The sequence below is a fragment of the Grampus griseus genome, assembly GCF_964374135.1.
Source record: "Grampus griseus genome assembly, chromosome: 1".
Lineage (NCBI taxonomy): Eukaryota > Metazoa > Chordata > Mammalia > Artiodactyla > Delphinidae > Grampus > Grampus griseus.
This window is the reverse complement of record NC_139017.1, coordinates 81,668,852-81,687,462: the sequence shown is the minus strand read 5'-3', so window position 1 is coordinate 81,687,462 and position 18,611 is coordinate 81,668,852. Positions and strand designations below refer to the sequence as shown.

General features: G+C 46.3%; 1 protein-coding gene across 1 annotated transcript in view; it reads right to left on the bottom strand.

Annotated features, from left to right (window-relative positions):
* CASQ2 (calsequestrin 2) overlaps positions 1-18,611 on the bottom strand; it is a 63,902-nt gene that overhangs the window by 7,644 nt on the left and 37,647 nt on the right. The window contains exons 6-8 of the mRNA XM_082675472.1: positions 15,897-16,027; positions 14,455-14,500; positions 7,696-7,750 (exon numbers count right to left, since the gene is read on the bottom strand). Coding sequence (XP_082531598.1) covers positions 7,696-7,750; positions 14,455-14,500; positions 15,897-16,027 — 232 coding nt within the window. The remainder of the gene's footprint in view (positions 1-7,695; positions 7,751-14,454; positions 14,501-15,896; positions 16,028-18,611) is intronic.

Sequence of the window (18,611 nt, the reverse complement as noted above, 5' to 3'; positions counted from 1 at the left end):
AAGGGCAGCTTTTTGGGGTTCAGAATGATGGATTTTATAATGGGCATCATCCTTCTGCATCCCTGAATATTTCCAAGAACAGAACAGAACCTGTTCTTTAGGGAGGGAGCCCAGCATGATGTTTCAACACAAAGGACACTTGGGGCAAACAGTCCAAATCCTGGGTCTGCCATTTAGAGTGTGACTTAGGGCAAGTTATTTAATGTCTTGGTTTCTCAACTGTAAAACGGGGATGATAATAATAGTACCTATTTCATAGAATGACTGTTAGTTAAATGTGTTAGTGTCTCTATGGTACTTAGATGGTGCCTGGCACATAGTAAGGTTTAGCCATTATTCTTCTGAAATGCTCTGACAATCTTCTGCTTGAATACAAGGAACCTGGCCACTCATCTGTTCGTTCAATGCATATGTCTTAAGTGCAATGATCTGGGCACAAGGGGGCGGCTAGACACAGTCTCGGCCCCGTGTGTCAGAGAAGACGTACTCCCAAGCAGTTACACCAGGAGGTGGTGTATCATGGAGCTATTCCTTCCGGGCCCTGTTGCTGACTCAGTGACTGAAGTCTGCAGGGGTGGCCGTACCAGGCGGTATGACTATGAGTACCTCGCCTCAGTACGTGGTTAAAGCACGGTTTAATTACTTTGTTTTAAAGTCATTAAGCTAATTTGGATATTCCTGATCCAAGGCTCACAAGCCCCATACCTTTCCCCCCATTATTCCCCAGCCTTGAATATAGACCTGTTGGAATGGATTCTCATTCATCTGGGAAAGCGCAATTAAGGCAGTCACACTGGCCTCGCAGGGATTCAGTCGCTAACATTTTAAGTTAGAAGTTCAGTTTCCTCTTAGGGACAGTAACTATTTCTTTGTAAAACAGGTGAGCTGGAAAAGGGACCCGTCCACTGTGGATCCTCCCTTTTTGACCAGGAAGGCAGGTGTAGGAAGCCACATTTCGCTTTTGTAATTCAGTGTGAAGCAGAAGACAGCTCACAGTTGCAATTATATGAATGAATGAATGAGTTTGAAATTAATGACTGTTTCCTTTATCAGTGATATACCCAGCTAAGAGGCCTTTTAAGATTGTGGCCATGTAGCTCTCAAAAGGAGTAGCCCATAATTTTTTTCAGAGGTAGGTTAAGAAAAAAGACGAAATATTATTTTGAAATTTGTAGGCTAGCAGTTATTTCACCATTGAAACTAGAGGACAATTCTCTGCGGTCATTAGTTAGAGAAGCAGCCATTTTCAAAGCCAGAAGGGACTCCCAAACATCCCACAGATTCAGGCAGGTGTATAGCCCCACCCAGAACATTTGTCTGTCTTCTCTCTTGAATGTTTCCAGGGCTGAGCCCCTCGGACCTCCCTAGAGGTCCACTATAGAGTCAATAACCCAGACAGACAAGAGTCGTTTTCTTGCATCCAGCTGAAATCTCCTTTTTTCTCAAGAAGTTCATCTCCCAACTTCTTCCTTTATGAACACAGGACATTGTTCTTTACATGCAGGAAGTCTGCGATCATGTAGCCCAACTTTGACTTTATGAGTATTTCTTGAGCATTTACTGGCTACTGAGCCCTTTTGTATTTAATCTTCACATCTAGTCCTGATGGAGGTTAGGAAGATGTTTTTATCTCCATTTTAAAGAGGATGAAGTTGAGACACAGGGAGAGTACCTGACTTGCCCAGCACGACACGCCAGCAAGTGGCAGAGCCAGGATTCTAACTCAGGTCTTTGGTCTGCAGGTCGAGAGCCGTTTCCACAATCCACCTGTGGTCTCCACATTCCTACCAAAACTGCTGCATCTTCTTGCTCGAATTTGTGTTTGAGAGCCCAGTGCCCAGTGTAAGAGCTTCAATGTGAGGGAAGCAAGGGCAGGGGCATGAGGAGACACCTGGGTGGAGAGGGGGGCTGGTGGCCGGCCCCTGCCCTCCCCCGGAGTAATCAGGGTTCCTTCCCCTCCTTCTAACCTGCCGCTAAGCCACACACTCCCCAGCTACAGCCTGTTTGGTTGGCTGTCTCAGCGATTTCCCTGAGTGCGCCTGGAATCTCAGAGGTGGCGCTAACTAAAGAGGGGCCCGGTGCTGTGAAAGCTGTGACTCTGTCCCTGCCACACAGGCCTGGACCCTGAGATCCCACGACCCGGGGTCGAGGGCTCAGGATGGGCCAGGTTTCCCACGGCAAGCCAGAGACCTCTGGGAATCACATCCTGTGGGAGGGGAAGCCGGTGATTATACTCTCCTCCTTTCCAGGCAGAGAGAGCCTGGTGGGAATGAGGCTGCACAGCCCTGGGGGACCAGTTCCAGGCCAGTCGCAGCCATGTCAGGAACCAAGGCCTGTCTGGCAGAGACACGTGTGTCTCAGACCAAGCAGTGGCCCCAAAGTAACAGCCCAGGCCCTCAGCATGCTGCCCACCCGGCTCTCACACCATCCTCTGGACCCAACCTCGGGGACTGGCGGTGCTCATTCCATAAAGGCACTGAGAGACCCTCCCTGCCGCCACACCATGTGCAGTTATGGGACTCGGGGTCTCGCCCCTGGAGACAGGCCTAGGCTTCGGAAGCCGGGCTGTTTGGCCCAATCCTGTGGCTATTGCTTCTACAGCAGACGAAACAGATAAGCAGGCATCACGCAGCTTGGAGGTTGTGTCTGGAGTTTGAAGACCCTGCACAGGTCACTTAACCTCTCTGGGGCTTCCATCTTATCATCTGAGGATGGAGAAAACAGCTCCCTTATTACCTTGGGGGCTCATTGATAATAATGATACCGCTGTTTTCATGTGCGGCATTTGCAGAAGGAACTGCAAAGATTTTCTGTCTTTCTTTCCCACTCCATCAACATTTAATTCATTTCAAGTGTTAATGGGAGGGATTCATTTTTCATCGGGCAGGTATGTTCTGAGGGCCCACATGTATTAGACCCAGGGCCAGGTGCTGGGACACACAGGTGTGGAGGGCAGTCACCTGCGAGGTCCCCTCGCAGAAAGGCCCACTCAGGAAGTGTGGAAGTCTCGGAAAGCTGCGGCAGGGCATCTGAAGCTGAGCCCTTTGGGAGCCTAGGGAGGACAAGGTTGAGAGCACCTCCCAGACAAGGCGAGTCGCCCAGTCACCTGTTAGAGTGAGACATCCGCTCAGAACCGGGGGACATCGTGTGGGCCCCATGGTTCCGAGATGGCACCTGCGACATCAGAACACCCTGACACTCCTTACTACAGCCCTCCTTCTCCGCTCTGTCTCCTAGCTCTCGGGGCCCAGCATTGGTGGAAAAGTCCAGCGGTACAGCTTTGCAATACAGAGGAGCGTAGGTGGTAGTCATAGAGCTTGGGCTTGGGGCTGGACTGCCTGGGCTGGAATCCCAGTTCTACCGCTGATCAGTCACGTGACCTGGGGACGCTACTTAACTTCTCCATGCCTTTGTTTCCCTATCCGCATATCGGGGAAGATGATAGCGACGGTACCTACTGCGTACAGTAGGGCTGCTGTGAAGATTAAATGTGTTGATATTTAAGGGCCGGAACTACATTTAGCAAGAACCGAATTTTAAATTTGACAAATCAAATTTAAATTTAGAAGCTCAGTTAAGCAGTTGCCTATCTGAGGCAACAGGTGTCAAAAACGAAACCGAGGCTGTTGAAACTCGGTTGGAACAAGGGCTTGGAGACTTTGATTCGGGGCCCCTCACTGGTTGTGTTCCGCAGGCGCAGACGGCAGCCGGTTCGCGCATTTCCAGCTTGTTAGTGCTAATATTGCCAGTGCCCTTGGAGGATATCCATCCAGCATGCGCTCACGTAGAAAGGCCGCTTTGTGAACCGTTCATCGACTGTTCTAAAGAAGATGTCAGCCTGATGCAGACACATCTGGGGGCGGCCGGGGAGACTAGTTCATTTTCAAACCTGTCACACAGTAGCTCTGGCGGCATTCTGAGCGCAGGAGCTGAGAGGAGGCTGTGAAAGAGGAAGCCGGGCCGCACCACAGGGCACCGGGCAAGACCAGAGAGCCGGAAATGTCCTTCCCAGCCAGGCCCGCCTGCAGGGGCAACGAGGATGAGAGCTCACCGCAGAAGAGACCTAGCGATTACGCTCGGGGCCGGAGAGCAGTCACTGCAATCCCCGAACACAAGCTCTCGGCTGCGAATGTCAGAACCGCTGTGAGAGCCCCTGGGAGACCCGGGTCACTCAGACCTTTGTTATTGCTGCTGCTGAAAAATCGTAGATTCCAAATTTGGAAACATCAGTAGGGAGGAAGTTTGACTTTTCTTCATTGATCGGGCGCTCAAGCTTCCAGATGGCTCCGCTCGCTCCCCTCACTCCCTCTTCTTTCTCGTGCGCTCTCGGCTCCCTCCGCCCCCATTCCTTGCAGCGGCTTTGCGCATGCCCAGAGCCTGCAGCTGGCTGGGAAGTCCTGGACACGGCAGTGTGGTCAGATGGACAGTGACCAGAGGAGCCAACCAGAAATCTAAGCTTCTGTGTCCGCTGTGCCTCTAACCGTGTGATCTCAAGCGCGTCGTTGAACGTCTCTGGGTCTTTCAAATGTTGGAGGTGCAGGGGGTGGTAAAGGACAGCAGAGAGGAAGGAGGGCGGGCTAAATGGTCACCCAGACGTCCTCAGGGGTAGTAACTCCGAAGGGCCGGCAGACACAAGGCGGGGCCTTGTGGTTCAGGGTGCGGCTGGGGAGCCAGACAGCGCTGAGCTTAATTCCCGCTCCACTGCTTCCCAGCAAGTCAGCTGCTCTGGGCCTCAGCTTCATCAGTTGTAAAGTGGAAATAAAAGTAGCACCTCCCACGTGGGGTTGCTCTGTCACCTAAGCATACAGTAAGTCACCACCATCATCACCTTCTTCCTCAGAATCAGAATGAATTCAGAGGTCAAGAAAGCCTGATAGAATTTGAATCTTGGCTTAGATACATCGAGTGATCTGGGCGAGTCATTTAACCCTTAAGAATCACTTTTCTCATCTGACGCTGGCATGATAATTATTATGCATATATCACAGGGTGGCTTTAGGGACCAAATAGGACCACCTCCATAAAGCTCACAGCACAGTTCCTCCAGACTGTGAGCTCTTTAAGGAGAGCTGTATTATTTTCCTGGATGTATGACCCGTTTTCTTTGGCGAGGGGTTTGGTTGGCGCGGTGGGCCCCATGTAGCTTGTTAGCAAAAGCAAGGTATATGAGGAAGTACTGTCTGGGTAGGAATGAAATTCCTAGTCCTGCAGCCAGGCCCCTCTGGCCCGGTTACACATCAGTGACCTGAGAGTAATGACTGACTAGTCGCAGACTCGGGGACTTTCACAGAAAAGCCTTTCCCTTTCCCAGCCCTGAGCAGGCCAGGCCCCCCGCCCCCCCGCCCCCGCCCCCGCCCCCCGACCAAGGAAAGATGCTGTGAGCTCCTCCCCCGCCTCCCACCCCCAGCGCATTTCTTCCAGCTTCCCGGTAACAAGCCCCAGCTTGGGCTCCTTTGGGGCGAGACGCAGCTTCGGGCCCAGGGGTGTTTGTGCAGGGAGGAGGTGGAAGTAGTTTCTGGAGCCTGATTCATTACAGCGGCAATCTCGGTCAAACAGGTTCCTGCAACCTCGCGGAGGCCTCTTTGTTCCATTGTTCCCGAAAGCCAGACAGGCCTCCCCGTAATCCTGGGAGGGGGAGGGGAGGGGGAGAGGGCGGGGGAGGAAGCCCCCTGGAGTCTGGCCAGCAGGCTGCTGCGGATGGCGATCTCATCTCTGTTCACACAACACCAGGGGATCCCATTCTGTTTGATTATAGCTTGTAAACCTTGGGCAACTGGCTTTCTTTGCTATTTTCTTCTCCAGGGGCTGAGGGGTGGCCAGAATCTGTGGAAAAAAGCTGGAAGCATACTGGTATATTTTTTTTTGGACGCAGGCTAGATTTTCTTGAAGAGTTTTTCCAAATCTGCAAGTCAATGATAGGAAAACTGGGATATCAATGGACATTCAAAAAAATTAATGGAAAAAAAAGGGGGAAGGAAGCTTTCAGATAATTTGCAGCATAAATTTGTTTTTCATACAATGGAATATTATTTGGCCCTAAAAAGGAATGAATTATTGATACATACTACATACAGATGAATACTGAAAACATTATGCTGAGTGAAAGATGCCAAGCACAAAAGGCCACGTATTACATGGTTCCATTTATATAAAAGATCTAGAACAGTCAAATCCATAGCGACAGAAAGTACATTAAGTGGTCGCCAGGGGGTGGGGGAGAAGGGAATAGGAAAGGCTGCTAATGGGTATGGGATTTTTCTGAGGTGATGAAAATGTTCTGGAATTAGAGAGTGGTGATGTTTGCACAATTTTCTGAACGTACTGAAACTGCTGAATTGCACACTTTAAAAAGGTGAATCTTATGGTATGTGGATTATATCTCAATTTTAAAAATTGCGTGATAAAACATTTGGGTTTCAGCCTGTAAGAAACTATGGAGGCTGATAGTGTGTTATCAAAAATCAAAACAAAACCCAAAAAACTACTGGTCAGACAGTGAAGAATCGGGCTCAGTCTCAGTCAGTCATCTGCCTATCTAATCAACTGCCCACAGGCATTTATTGAGCACTTTCTATGTGCCAAGGCATGGGCGAGAACCAGGTATATATTGATGAATGAGACAATCTGTCCCTCCTTCATGGCCTCCCTCTAGCTCATTGTGCCCTCTTGGGCAGTTTGTTGAACTTCTCTGACCCTCTGTTTCCTCATCTGTCCCTATGAATGTATAAGAGGCTGAGGTCCTAGGAAAATACGACACAATTGTATCTTACCTGGAACAGTGGTTCCCAACCCCACGGTGCATCAGCACTTGCCTCAGAGCCCCGTGAACTGACAGGTGTCTGAAGGTCCTGTTTCAGTCAGCCCCAGGTGGCTTTGTGGCACTATCAGGTTGGGAATCCCTGCCCAGGCACCTCATAGTCCAAAGCCTGACTGCTTAGCCATCCCAAAGGAAGTTCCCTGCCTTCTCTGGTTACATTCTGGATTGCCCCAGGTCTTCCAAAACACACTTCGGAATCACCACTGACACCTCCCTTTGGGGACCCTTTATTCACAGAGCACTGCTGAAGGGACCCGGCATTTTACCACCTGCAAAATTAATTTTTCCTGCACTTCACCTTCCACTGGTGTTAAAAAGAGTGAAACCAGGAAAAAGTTCCAAAATAAAACAAAATTACCTATCCATTTATAGGGTCATTTTGTACTTTAGAAATAAGCTGCTCGTTTTGCCCAGTTCTGATTATTTGGGGGAATATGTTCTATGAAGTCTCCTAAGCACAGACAATATTTTTCAGACCAAAGGGTACATGATTGTTATTTTAAGGTAGGATTGTGATTCACATAGGCTAGGTCACAACATTGGTAAATGAACTTTAAATGTGAACAGACGTTTACACACACACACACACACACACACACACACACACACACATCCTTAAAGCTAGGACGTTTTAATATCCTCAACCTCAGTACTTGGTGCTTCTTCCTAGTTGGACAGGTAGGCAGAATGAGGTTCAACGTTCTGTTAGCTGTGTGCACATTTGAAGGTGGAGTCGTCCCTAACAGGCGACCACCAGGGGGCGCCCGATACCTTGCGGGTGCGAAAACCCGGAAGTGACGGAAGAGAGGATGAGGGCTGACAAAGGTGAGAGGTCAGTCAGGCTTAAGGTGTACAGGAGCAGACAGGGGGCTTCCTACCTGGATCACTCCTCTCCGCAAAGGCCACAATGTGGATCCCGTTCAAATCATCTTCCTATGGGAGAAAAGAATCAAAGTTACTCTCCTGGGTAAAGGGGTACCAAGGACAGACTCAGAGACTGGAATGGAAATGGGAGGTGGTGGAGGGGGGTGGACGCAGGGGCACAGAAGAGCCGAGCAGGGCATGCATTCAGGACAGGAATACTGATGAGCCCCTGGGAGGAATGTGTGGAATTTGATCAGTGGGTTTGCAAGACAGGGAAACACCAACTGCACACAGACATTAGCACTAAAGGGGCCTCACCCCGGTGGGCTGGTGGGTCCAGGAGAGCAGCAGTAAAAGGCAAAATGAGGAAGAATGTGAGTCTGGTTTATCAGGAGCTCTGAAGGCAACAAGCATTCTGGACACAGCTCAGTGAGTGCGCACGTCCGTCTGTGTTCTCAAGAATTCACCTCCAGCAAATATAATCGGCGATATACCAGATTGTGGAAACTTCCGAATGCTGCTGACAGATCCTGAAGCTGTCCCCAAACAGGCAGCGGACAGGACTCTATGCAGTAAATTAGGATGTGAATCTGTTTTGGTCACACGAGGATCATATGCAAGTGTAGTGCTTCCCTGTTAAGACATCTCTTATTGAAGGAGCAGAACCTGTGTGGTCAGTAGGGGACGCCTTGCTGACTGTGACCTCCAGGCTGTTTCCTTGGGGTCCTTTCTGCTCTGGAACCCAAGCTTGCCAAAGCAGGATAGGCCTCTAAAACATGTCATGAAAGTGGGAGGCTACAGGGAGAGTCTGGAATTTGGAGTTAGGGAAGGTTGAGGGTGTGACAGTAAAAGTGTGTGTGGATGTGAAGGCTGGGACGAGGTAAAGAATCTAGAGAGAGTATTTCAAATCCATGGACAAGCAAGTGGCATTCCATGTTTCTATGTCCTGGGCAGAAAGGACCATATATATGTGCCTTGTGTCTCCTCTGCATTGATTATTCCTGCAGAAGGAGAAGCGAGAGCTTAGAGGGACCCCTCTTTGGGAAATGTGATCCTCAGAAGACCTGGAGAGGAAGTTGTGTGAGAACGAGACACCGGGGACAAACCCAAGTGAATATGATTATCACTGACACCAGCAGAGGGATTCACTGGATGCCCTGAATGTGTCATATCAGAATCATCCTAGGGAAAAAAAAAAAACTCCAGGCATCTCAACCCTCCCATGATCTCTCTTTCCATTTCAATTGATTTTAATGCTGGTGCAATCCTATCTAAATGCTAATTTTTCCCCTTTGAGTTTGGAATGGACAAAAACCTCCAAATAGTCTAAGAGAGATTAAATGGAAAATATTATTATTAAAAACAAGAGAGTAGGCACTGCCATGGTCAGACTCTCTGGGGAATTGAATTTTACAGATAACGTGTGTGTGTGCGTGCGCGCGTGCACGAGTGCAGGTTTATTACACAAATCCGACAGCAACCAGAAGGGGAGTCTGAGGTTTCACTATTTTACATTTGCTATTATCGCCAGACAGAATATCTTGATCAGTTCTCATTAGGCTGCCCCGTGTCTCTGTCTCCTGCCATCAGTTGGAAGTAAGCAGTGTTAATTCTGTTCATTTCTGTGTGCCCTTCTAGAATGCATTTGGAAATTGGTTTTAGAATTAAGAATCCATATTCGTTTGCTAAGAGGCTGCTTATAATACAGCTGTCACTCCCCACGCCTGAGGTGGTCCCTGGATGGAGAGCCATACGTAACCCAAAGAAAGAGCCTCTCTCTCTGTGGGTCTCAAAGATTCAGCCCACAAACCTGTATTGAACACCTGCAAAGAGGCAGGCGCTGCTTAGTGCCAGGTGTTTTCAGTATTTTCAGTAATAAACTCACAGAGCAAGAATCCACGGACAAGCCAGTAAGTCAGGGTTACTCGATGAGAATCCAACGTGCATGGGGGGAGGAAGAGCCGAGCTGACCACCCACGGGCCTGAGAATACCCCAGGGGCTTTCTCTGAACCCCACAGCCTTTGCTGCCCAGATCACCCATTTAGTCATCACCTTGCCTTGGAAATAACCTTTTTTTTTTTTTTTTGTGATACGCGGGCCTCTCACTGTTGTGGCCTCTCCCGTTGCAGAGCACAGGCTCCAAACGCGCAGGCTCAGCGGTCATCTTCCCGGACCGGGGCACGAACCCGTGTCCCCTGCATCGGCAGGCAGACTCTCAACCACTGCGCCACGAGGGAAGCCCAGAAATAACCTTTTTAATTGCACAAATCTCTTCTCAACCAGATGGCAAGCTCTCTGAGGGAAGGCATTATGGCTTACAATGGTAATGATGATGAAAATGGAGACAATAATATTTGCCACCCTCTGTATCAGTACTTTGTAAATACATTGTTTCTAAATCGCAAATCAAAGTCTCATTCCTATTCAATGCTTCAAGAATTAAGTGACTTACCTTAAGGCATGAGATGGTACGTGACACAACTGGGATTCAAGCCAGTTCTGTCTGGCCCCAAAGCCCATGCTCCTTCTCACTGAAGGGGTCCAGAATAAGCCACTGTGGCATAAAAACTATTTTGGCTGAAGGCATTTGAATTCCTGAAATCTTTTATCTGCCTAAAAGTAGAGCCTCCCCAAAGAACTTGTCATCACTCTAATTTTCTTTTCTCAGATAGACATTATCACAAAACTATCATATCTGCCATCTCATCTCCTAAGGGCCCATGTATCTTTCCAAAAAGTCATTTCGTTCTCCCAGAAGTGCTCCTCTGCCCCTACCCGCCCCCCATTCCCCATTAAGATGGTATATAAGCCCCTCCTTGAATCTCGTTTGTGAACTCGCATGCATAAATAGCTAATTAAATCTTTTTTTTTCTCTCTCTCTCTTGCCAATCTGTCTTTTGTCAGGTTAATTTGTAGGCCGTAAGAAATGAACCTAAGATGGTAGAGGAAAGATTTTCCTCCCTGACATTATGAACAACAGCGGAATGGGCTCCTTAAATCTATTGTCTCTCCACGGGCTTTGCAGAAGATGTTGCAAACTCTGGTGAGTGGCTCTTACTTAAGTTGAAAGAGGCCAAGAAGGGGCTTTTATACAAAGTGGCTGAGCACCAGATCCCCCAAAGAAGTGGAAATTTGGGAGTTACTTTGGTGAATACCTTACTCTAGATTCCCTAGCACTTTGTATGTCCCTTTGTCATAGCGGCAAGCATACTGGGCTGGTGTTGTATTATTGCAACTGTTTCATCTACTTAACCTCGAATTCCTAAGGACAGGACAGCAAGGCTTATTTTTATAACCTCCGTACTTAGCACAATGTAATAGGTTCTTCTTAATGTTTATTGACTTAAAAAAAAGAATATAGTGATAAAAATCTTACATACCGCTTGAAGAAAATTAGCAAATATTAGAGATACCAAGGAGAAATGAAACATCAATTACCCACCAATCAATTACCATTGTTCATATTTAACTCTGTTTCTTTCCAGTCTTGGTTGAATGTTTGCTCTCATGTTGAATGAAGAGATGCAAAGGAAAAAAAGAAGCAGTTAAAACTGTCAGACTCCCTAACTAAGGGGCAGTGAAGTGGTGCAGGGGCTCATCTGGAGGAGCTCTCTGCCCCCCTCTGGGAATTACTTGCCTATTGCAACCAAGGGAAGATTCTTTTAGAAAGAACTGCTGACTCCCATTTCTGTGGGCTTTTGCTAAGGACCCTGGCTGGCCATTTGCTAGGATGGAGAGCTGGTGGGAAGGTGGAGTCTCAAAGAGGAAGGACAGGTCAGCATTGGGTCTGGACCGCCCTGCTCTACCTTGACATTCTTTGAATATTCTAAATAAATAAATAAATAGCTGTCTGGGGCTTCCCTGGTGGCACAGTGGTTGACAGTCCGCCTGCCGATGCAGGGGACGCGGGTTCATGCCCCGGTCCGGGAAGATCCCACATGCCGCGGAGCGGCTGGTCCCGTGAGCCATGGCCGCTGAGCCTGCGTGTCCGCAGCCTGTGCTCCGCAACGGGAGAGGCCACAGCAGTGAGAAGCCCGCATACCGCAAAAAAAAAAAAAAAAAAAAATAGCTGTCTGATTTTTCACACAGCAAATATTACTAGGCATAATGTTTTTAGGAATAATAAGTTATGTGTTTTCTATGATTTGCTGCTTTAAAAACCTGTAGAGTTTGGGAGAGAAGAAAGTCAATAGTTGCTTTAGCTCTACCTAGTTTTACTATTTTATTTAAATATCTTGCAATGTCTAAGGAAGTGGGTATTGAAGATAAAGACTTTAAAGTTCATGAGCTGGTCACTTTCCCCTACATGTGGGGTTTAAGTTGCTATGGCCAAGTAGCCCAGGAAGATGCTGCTTTGGGGGTGGGCACATGTGGATGGGTTGGGGATAGGCAGAGGGGTTCCCCAAAGAGCCTTCTGACAGACTGATTTCTGCTCCTCCTTTTTCAGGATGTGAAGATAACCCTGGATGGCCTGTCTTGCCCTCCCTGCCTAGTTGGAGACTTGGATGAGGGGCTGACTAGGTCTGGCTAGGGCTTCTGGGGAATCACGTGGGTATTCCATGATGGGGTGTTGGAAAGGAGTAAACCAGTCTGGTTGCCCTTTTCTCTACCTGGTTAACTTCAATACGCAGCCCTTTCCCAACTAGAAAACAATTGAATATATAATAATGTGAGCCATCACTGTTACCTTATAGTATAGCAACAGCTGTATCTTACTAAGTGAAAAGAAAGCAGAGAATGGGTTCCAGTGAAGCCAGGCAGTGAACTTTCTTTCTGAACATCTACCTCCGATATGGGAGAGAGAGCATTTCTTCAGGGCAGTGTGGAGGATTAGGGGTGTCTGTGAAGGAGGGGACAGGACCTCTCCTGCTATGGTGTGGTGGTTCGGGATGTGATACTGCTATGTCAGTGAGGAAAGGCCTGAGAGAAGGGTTCTAGTTTTGCAGTGTCTCCCTTCCAGGAGCCTAGAGACTTATCTCTTAAGAATGAACAAAGTAAGAAGAAGAAGTAAAGATAAAGGCATAGCAGAACGGAACAGTAATAATCACTCTCGATTTAAAATGGTACCTTGTGTCATGAAAGACAAAAACCAATGACCTCTTCCAGATTAAAGGCAACTGAAGTAACATAACAACCAAACATAAGCCTGTGATCCAGGATTGGATCCTGGGCCAGGAAAAAACAAATGTTTTCTCTTGCTATAAAGGATATTAGTGACAACTGGTCAATTTAAACATGGAATTGTATTAGTATTAATTTCCTGATTTTGATAAGCATACCATGATTATATAAGAGAAAGTTCTTGTTTTTAGACAACTTCTGAAGTATATAGGAGCAAAGAGGAATTGGGTCTGCTACTTAGTCTCAGACAGTTCAGGAAAAAATCTGTATATCTATCAAGAGAGTGTGTGATAAAGCAAAAGGAGTAAAATGTTAACATTTGGGGAATCTGGGTAAAGGGATCATGGAATTCTTTGCACTATTTTTTATAAGTCTGAAATTGTTTTAGGTGAAAAGCAAAAATAATTTAAAAAGGAATCTTATTTTCAAAGCACTGTTATATGCTTTTTGTTATTTTTAAATCTAATAATGAGACCTCCTAAAGGTTAAATTTTTGAAAGGTTTAAATGTTAGGAAAAGATGTTTCTATTGTGCTGTGTTGCTCTTCTATAGTTCTCTCCTCTGGACCAGATCATTTGCCTTCGGTGTGAAATGTTTGTTCTACCTTCAGACATCCAAAGAAGTTACATGCCAGTAAAACAGAGGGTGTCAAGTTACTCCACGGTTCTGTTCATCTGTCACTTTAGACTCTGAGTTAGAGAGTAAATATATGCTTCCATGTTAATCCCTTTCTGCCCCCTCCCCGCCAGAATGTTGCCTTATGGGGACGTGGCCCACTCTAGGAGGTATACTGGAGAAATGAGATTTGGCCCCAGGTGGTCTAAATTTAAGTCCCAAGATCTAATGCTTATTAGTTATGTATCCGTGAGTAATTAATCTAATCTGTATGATTGTCAGTTTCCCCAGGAAGCTAAAATAATACTTGTTCTATATCACTTTCTAGAACTGTTGAGAGATCCAAGTAAAAAGATGCATGAAATGCTTTGAAAAATGCTCCATAGACTTTGGTTGTTACTGTTTACAGAATTTTGTATAAAGCTGGGGGGTGGGGTGGGGGGAGTGTATCTCCAAGGCCCTCTTTCTAATGCAATTTGACCCACCTTACGTCTTGTCTGTGACACAGACCTAGGGGACAGTCTGACTCAGCATTTTCCAGTGCCTTGAGTTGATATTTACAAAAACAGCTACCATGCATGAATGGAGTGCCCCCTATGTCTGGGTTCTTCACACCTTTCATACTTACAAAAAGTCTGATTTTAGATACAGAAATTAAAGCTCAGAAAGACCACGTGACTTGATCTACGATGCAAAGCTACTAGGTGGCAGACTGTGGCCTTGAGCTCAAGTCTGTATGTAACTCATGGTCTGAGCTCCTTCTACCATGTGACCTTGGGTCTCTGGTGGCCAGTGAATGAAAGCCAGTAGAAACTCTAGGAAATGAACTCAGAGATAGAGTAATTTTGCCTACTGGCCAGCCCAGAAGAACTGGGTTGTAACTCAGTGTGATATTGTCCACATTTCAAATTCTCCACCATCCAGACATCCACTCCAGGCAAATAAGACTTGGTTTGAGTTTGGGAACTCAAAGGGGTATTCCTCCTGGGGAATATACCCATCTCTACAAAGCAGAAAGAGTTTGCCACTTTCTTACCCATGTTTCAAACATATCTTCTGGGCGCAAGCGACGTAGAGTGGGTCTGAAAAAAAAAAAAAAAAAAAAGATGAGCTTTGTTGAGTAGGGATTACCTTGGCTGACACCCAAAGCCTCAGCACAGTGAAATGTAGAATGAGATGTTAGTCCATTTTCAAGAGTGTCTACGTACCTGTTGTCTCCCCTAAGGAGACAGAGCAGATTGACCCTGTTGTGTCACACACAGAGCTGGGCCTAAAGCTCTCAGCCTTTTCATGGGCCCATTTGATCCAAGGATTATAAAATCTATTACAAATCATAGGTCAGAGGGCACGGAGTCAGCTCACTCCCAGGCCAAGAAGCCATTTCCCTCCTCACATACAGCTGCCACTCCTGAGAACCCAGAGCAGGCCCAGAATGAGGAGACCCAGGAGAGGAAACAGCCAAGAACTACAGTTGTTTTAGCACCAAGGTCATCCATCAAAAGCCCTTTAGGGAGGAGCAGGTCGGATCTATCTTTTGCTCATGGTTTCATTTCTTTTTGAATGTTGACAAATACTGTTAGACATGTTGATATTTGTTCCTCCAGGTGCTGCATCCCTGGAGGGACCAAGCTGACTGAGTGATGGAATCATGATGCTCCAGGTTCAACGAACCTATGTGAGCATGTGGAGGGGAGGGTGGGTGGGTGAGAGGGTGAACCACCACCATATTCCATGTTCCAGTATTGTCCCTCCCTTAAGAGCTGGGGTCAGCAAACTACAGCTGGTGGGTCAAATCCAGCCAATGGCTCCTGTTTTTATAAATAAACTCCCTTTGGGACACAGCCACACCCATTTGTTTACATATGGCCCGCGACTGCTTGCACACTATAACGGCAGAATTGAGTGTTTGCAACAGAGACCATCTGGCTCATAGAGCCTGAAATATTTATTATCTGGCCCTTTGTAGAAAAAGCTTGCTGATCCATGCTAGAGCTGATGGTATCAACGATTCCCCTCCCAGAAGTTCTAGGCATAAAATGTTCATCCTTGACTAAGTTACTCAACTACCCTGAGCCCAATTCCTTGATCTGTAAAATTAGGATGATAATAATTACCCCATAATGTTGAAGAGTCGGTAATATAGTTTCCAAAAGCACCTAACATAGTACTTTAGGAGGCTGTCACTAAATCATTATCATTGTAGAATTTACTTACATCCTACTGTATGAGGTGATTTCCTCACTGCAGGGAGGTGGTCTAACCTTGTTTGCAAGTGTAGACCCATATTCAGAAAATATAGCAACATCCCTGCCGCTGATCAATGACCAACAAAGCCACACTACTGAGTTCAGTTCTGCTCGGTTACTAACTCCAGGGTGTTGCCCTTGGGGGTCTGAAATGGTAGGACTAAGAGGCTTTTCTCCATCTCCCAGGCCTTGGATCCCCCCTGCCCCCACCCCTGCATGCCATCTGGGACACCTTTGGTGCTCCTTCACAAACTCCACAAGCTCCTCTTCTGTGTAGGGTTTGTCAGGGATGGCAATGGGCTCGTCCATAAATGGCTCATAGAAGTCAACCTCATTCATCTTCAAGGACAATTTCTTTGCAACCTGTAACAGTTAGAAGTAAGACAATAGTTTCCTTGAACACTAGTCTAGAGTGGCAATGGGTTGTCCGGCTACAAGTGTGTGTGTTCTCTGCAAAAGACATGAAAGTGTATGCATGGTTTTTACTTAAACATTGAAATGATAGGAACTCATCACCTAACTCATCGGTCCATCTGGCTGGACCGATCTACTTTTGTGATCAAAGGACAGATAGAAAAAAACTTCCCTGGCAAATGAGATCCAATCAGGGCCAGAGAGCAGTCAGAATGAAAGGTGGGAAATTTAATTCCATTATCACCACCACTCTACTGTATTTGCCAGGGGCTGGAGGAGGAAGCAAATGTCAACAGATCATGTTCAGTGTCCTGGGATGTATGGATTTAATTGAATCAGTTTTGATAGAACAGGCAATTGACAGAAACCATTTAAAGCATACAGGTACTCAGAATCAGAGGCCAACTCAGGAACTTGTCCTCGATCAGCTCATAAACCCTAATTGCTATTTTGGTTGAAGCATTGGCCCAAGGGTTGTCTCTCAGTCCTGGGCTTGTTTTATGGTTTCTCAGGCTCTGGGAACTGCCTGGTTAGTTACCTGTCAGAAGGTGACCCACCATCCTGGTTTGTCCAGAGTGGAGGGGTTTCCCAGGATTCAGACTTTCAGTGCTAACACTGGGTTAGTACCCAGCAAGCTGGGATGAGTTGCTCACGCTGTACCAAATAAAAAGCATGGGGAGCCAGCCCATAGCCTGGGAGCCATCTGCGCTCTTCATTAACGTGGCCACGCGGTCTGGTCAGGGCAGAATGGTTGCTGTGTTCGCCTGCAGAGCTGCTGAACTCTCATCTCCTTTTGTGAAATGATTTGAGAGGCCTGGAATGTGCAACGCTCTGTAGAAAACCAAATGTCATTCTTTTCTAGTTCAAAGCTGTGGTCCAAGAAAGCACAGGGATGAACAGTGGTTCCCTTGAAAATAAAGAGGAATTGCCTAAGAGCTGACGCCCTGTGGTGGTAACCAACAGCGTGGAGGCCCAGGGCAGCCGTGACTAATTGGTGACGAGGAGGAACTGGGTATTACATAAGCTGTTACACAAGGAGGTCCATTCTGAGCACACACTGGTATCCCTATGGCTTTTGTCATCAATTGCTATTCATCCAGGTCACTCTATTCCAAAAGACATTTCTTAAGGACCTAAGGGAAAGAAATACCAACATCCTACTCAGAGCTAACGAAAACAAGCTGTGTTAAGAGCCGCAGTCAAAGAGATTTAATGGTCATGCTGATTTGGTTTTAAAGGACAAGAAGGTGTGGGGTTTTTTTCTTACTTTCTTCCCTCTTCAGTGGGGTGGGGGTGAGGAGTGTGGTTGGAGGAAGGGAGGAAAGAGCAACTCTACAACCACTGTTTGGGTTTACGCACAGTTCTTCACAAAGCTGGGCCCATCATAGAATGGGCTTGAAAATGACATTGGATTCTGGTTTTCTGAGTTCACGTACTACATATTCTAGGAACCAGGAAACTGTGTTTATATGAAGTAGGAAGTGAGCAGATGAGCAAAAACTAATAATAGCAAACATATGGAGTGCTTATTATGTACCAGGCACTGCTGCAGTGTTTTCAGTTGATTACTTTATGAATCCCCACTTTGACTGTATGAGGTAAGAACTATTATTATACTTATTTTACAAATGACAGACCTGAGGCACAATTTGAGTTCTCAAATTGTTCTCAACTAACAATTTGCCTCCATTCCAACTTTCCTCTCATCTGAAAATTACCTTCTTCTTGACACTGTACAGAAAGGAATTTATGTCCCTTTAAATATTGCCTTGACACTGCGCATGTCACAGTGAGAGGTTTCCTTCTACCTCTTGTAACATGCTCTCATCAGTTCATCCCTAGCACAGTCTGCTAGAACGAAGGCTTCCTGAAGGTGAAAAGGAGCTCATCAGGCCCTCCATTGAGGTAAGCAGTGGAGACGCACCTATGCACTTGAGTGTGCATGTGTTTATGTGTGTGTATGTTAGGGTCTGTAGTGTTAAGACCATGAATGTAAAGTTGGATTATGATGTTCGTAAGTTTAAGTCTTTGGAACCCTGAGCAAAATTTTCCAGAGACCTGTTCACTATATCCCCATCAATACCATAGATTTTCCTCCTTTTGAATCTCAGAGAATTCCATTCTTTGAATTGTATCTTGGATGGTAAAGACTGAAGGAGATTTGATTGATTGAGGCATTGATTCTTTCATTCCTTCAATAAATATTTAGTGGGGTCTACTATATCCAAGGTTCTGTTCTGGGAGGAGACCTGTTTCATGGATGGTAAGAATGGATTTTACTATTAAAAACTCAAGAGGTCCGTATAATGAATTCTTTTGTACTTAAAAAAAAAAATAGTTGGAATAGAGTATGCCAAAGACAAGAAAGTTACAAAGTACAATTTTTTTGACATTTGCATGTGTATGAATTTTGATAACAGATGTTTTTCTACAACTTAGCAAGCCATTTTGGTTGTTGCAGATGAAAACAACTCAATGAATTTAGGTTTTCTCAACATCTGTCTTGCCCATCAACTTTGTTTAGAGAATCACA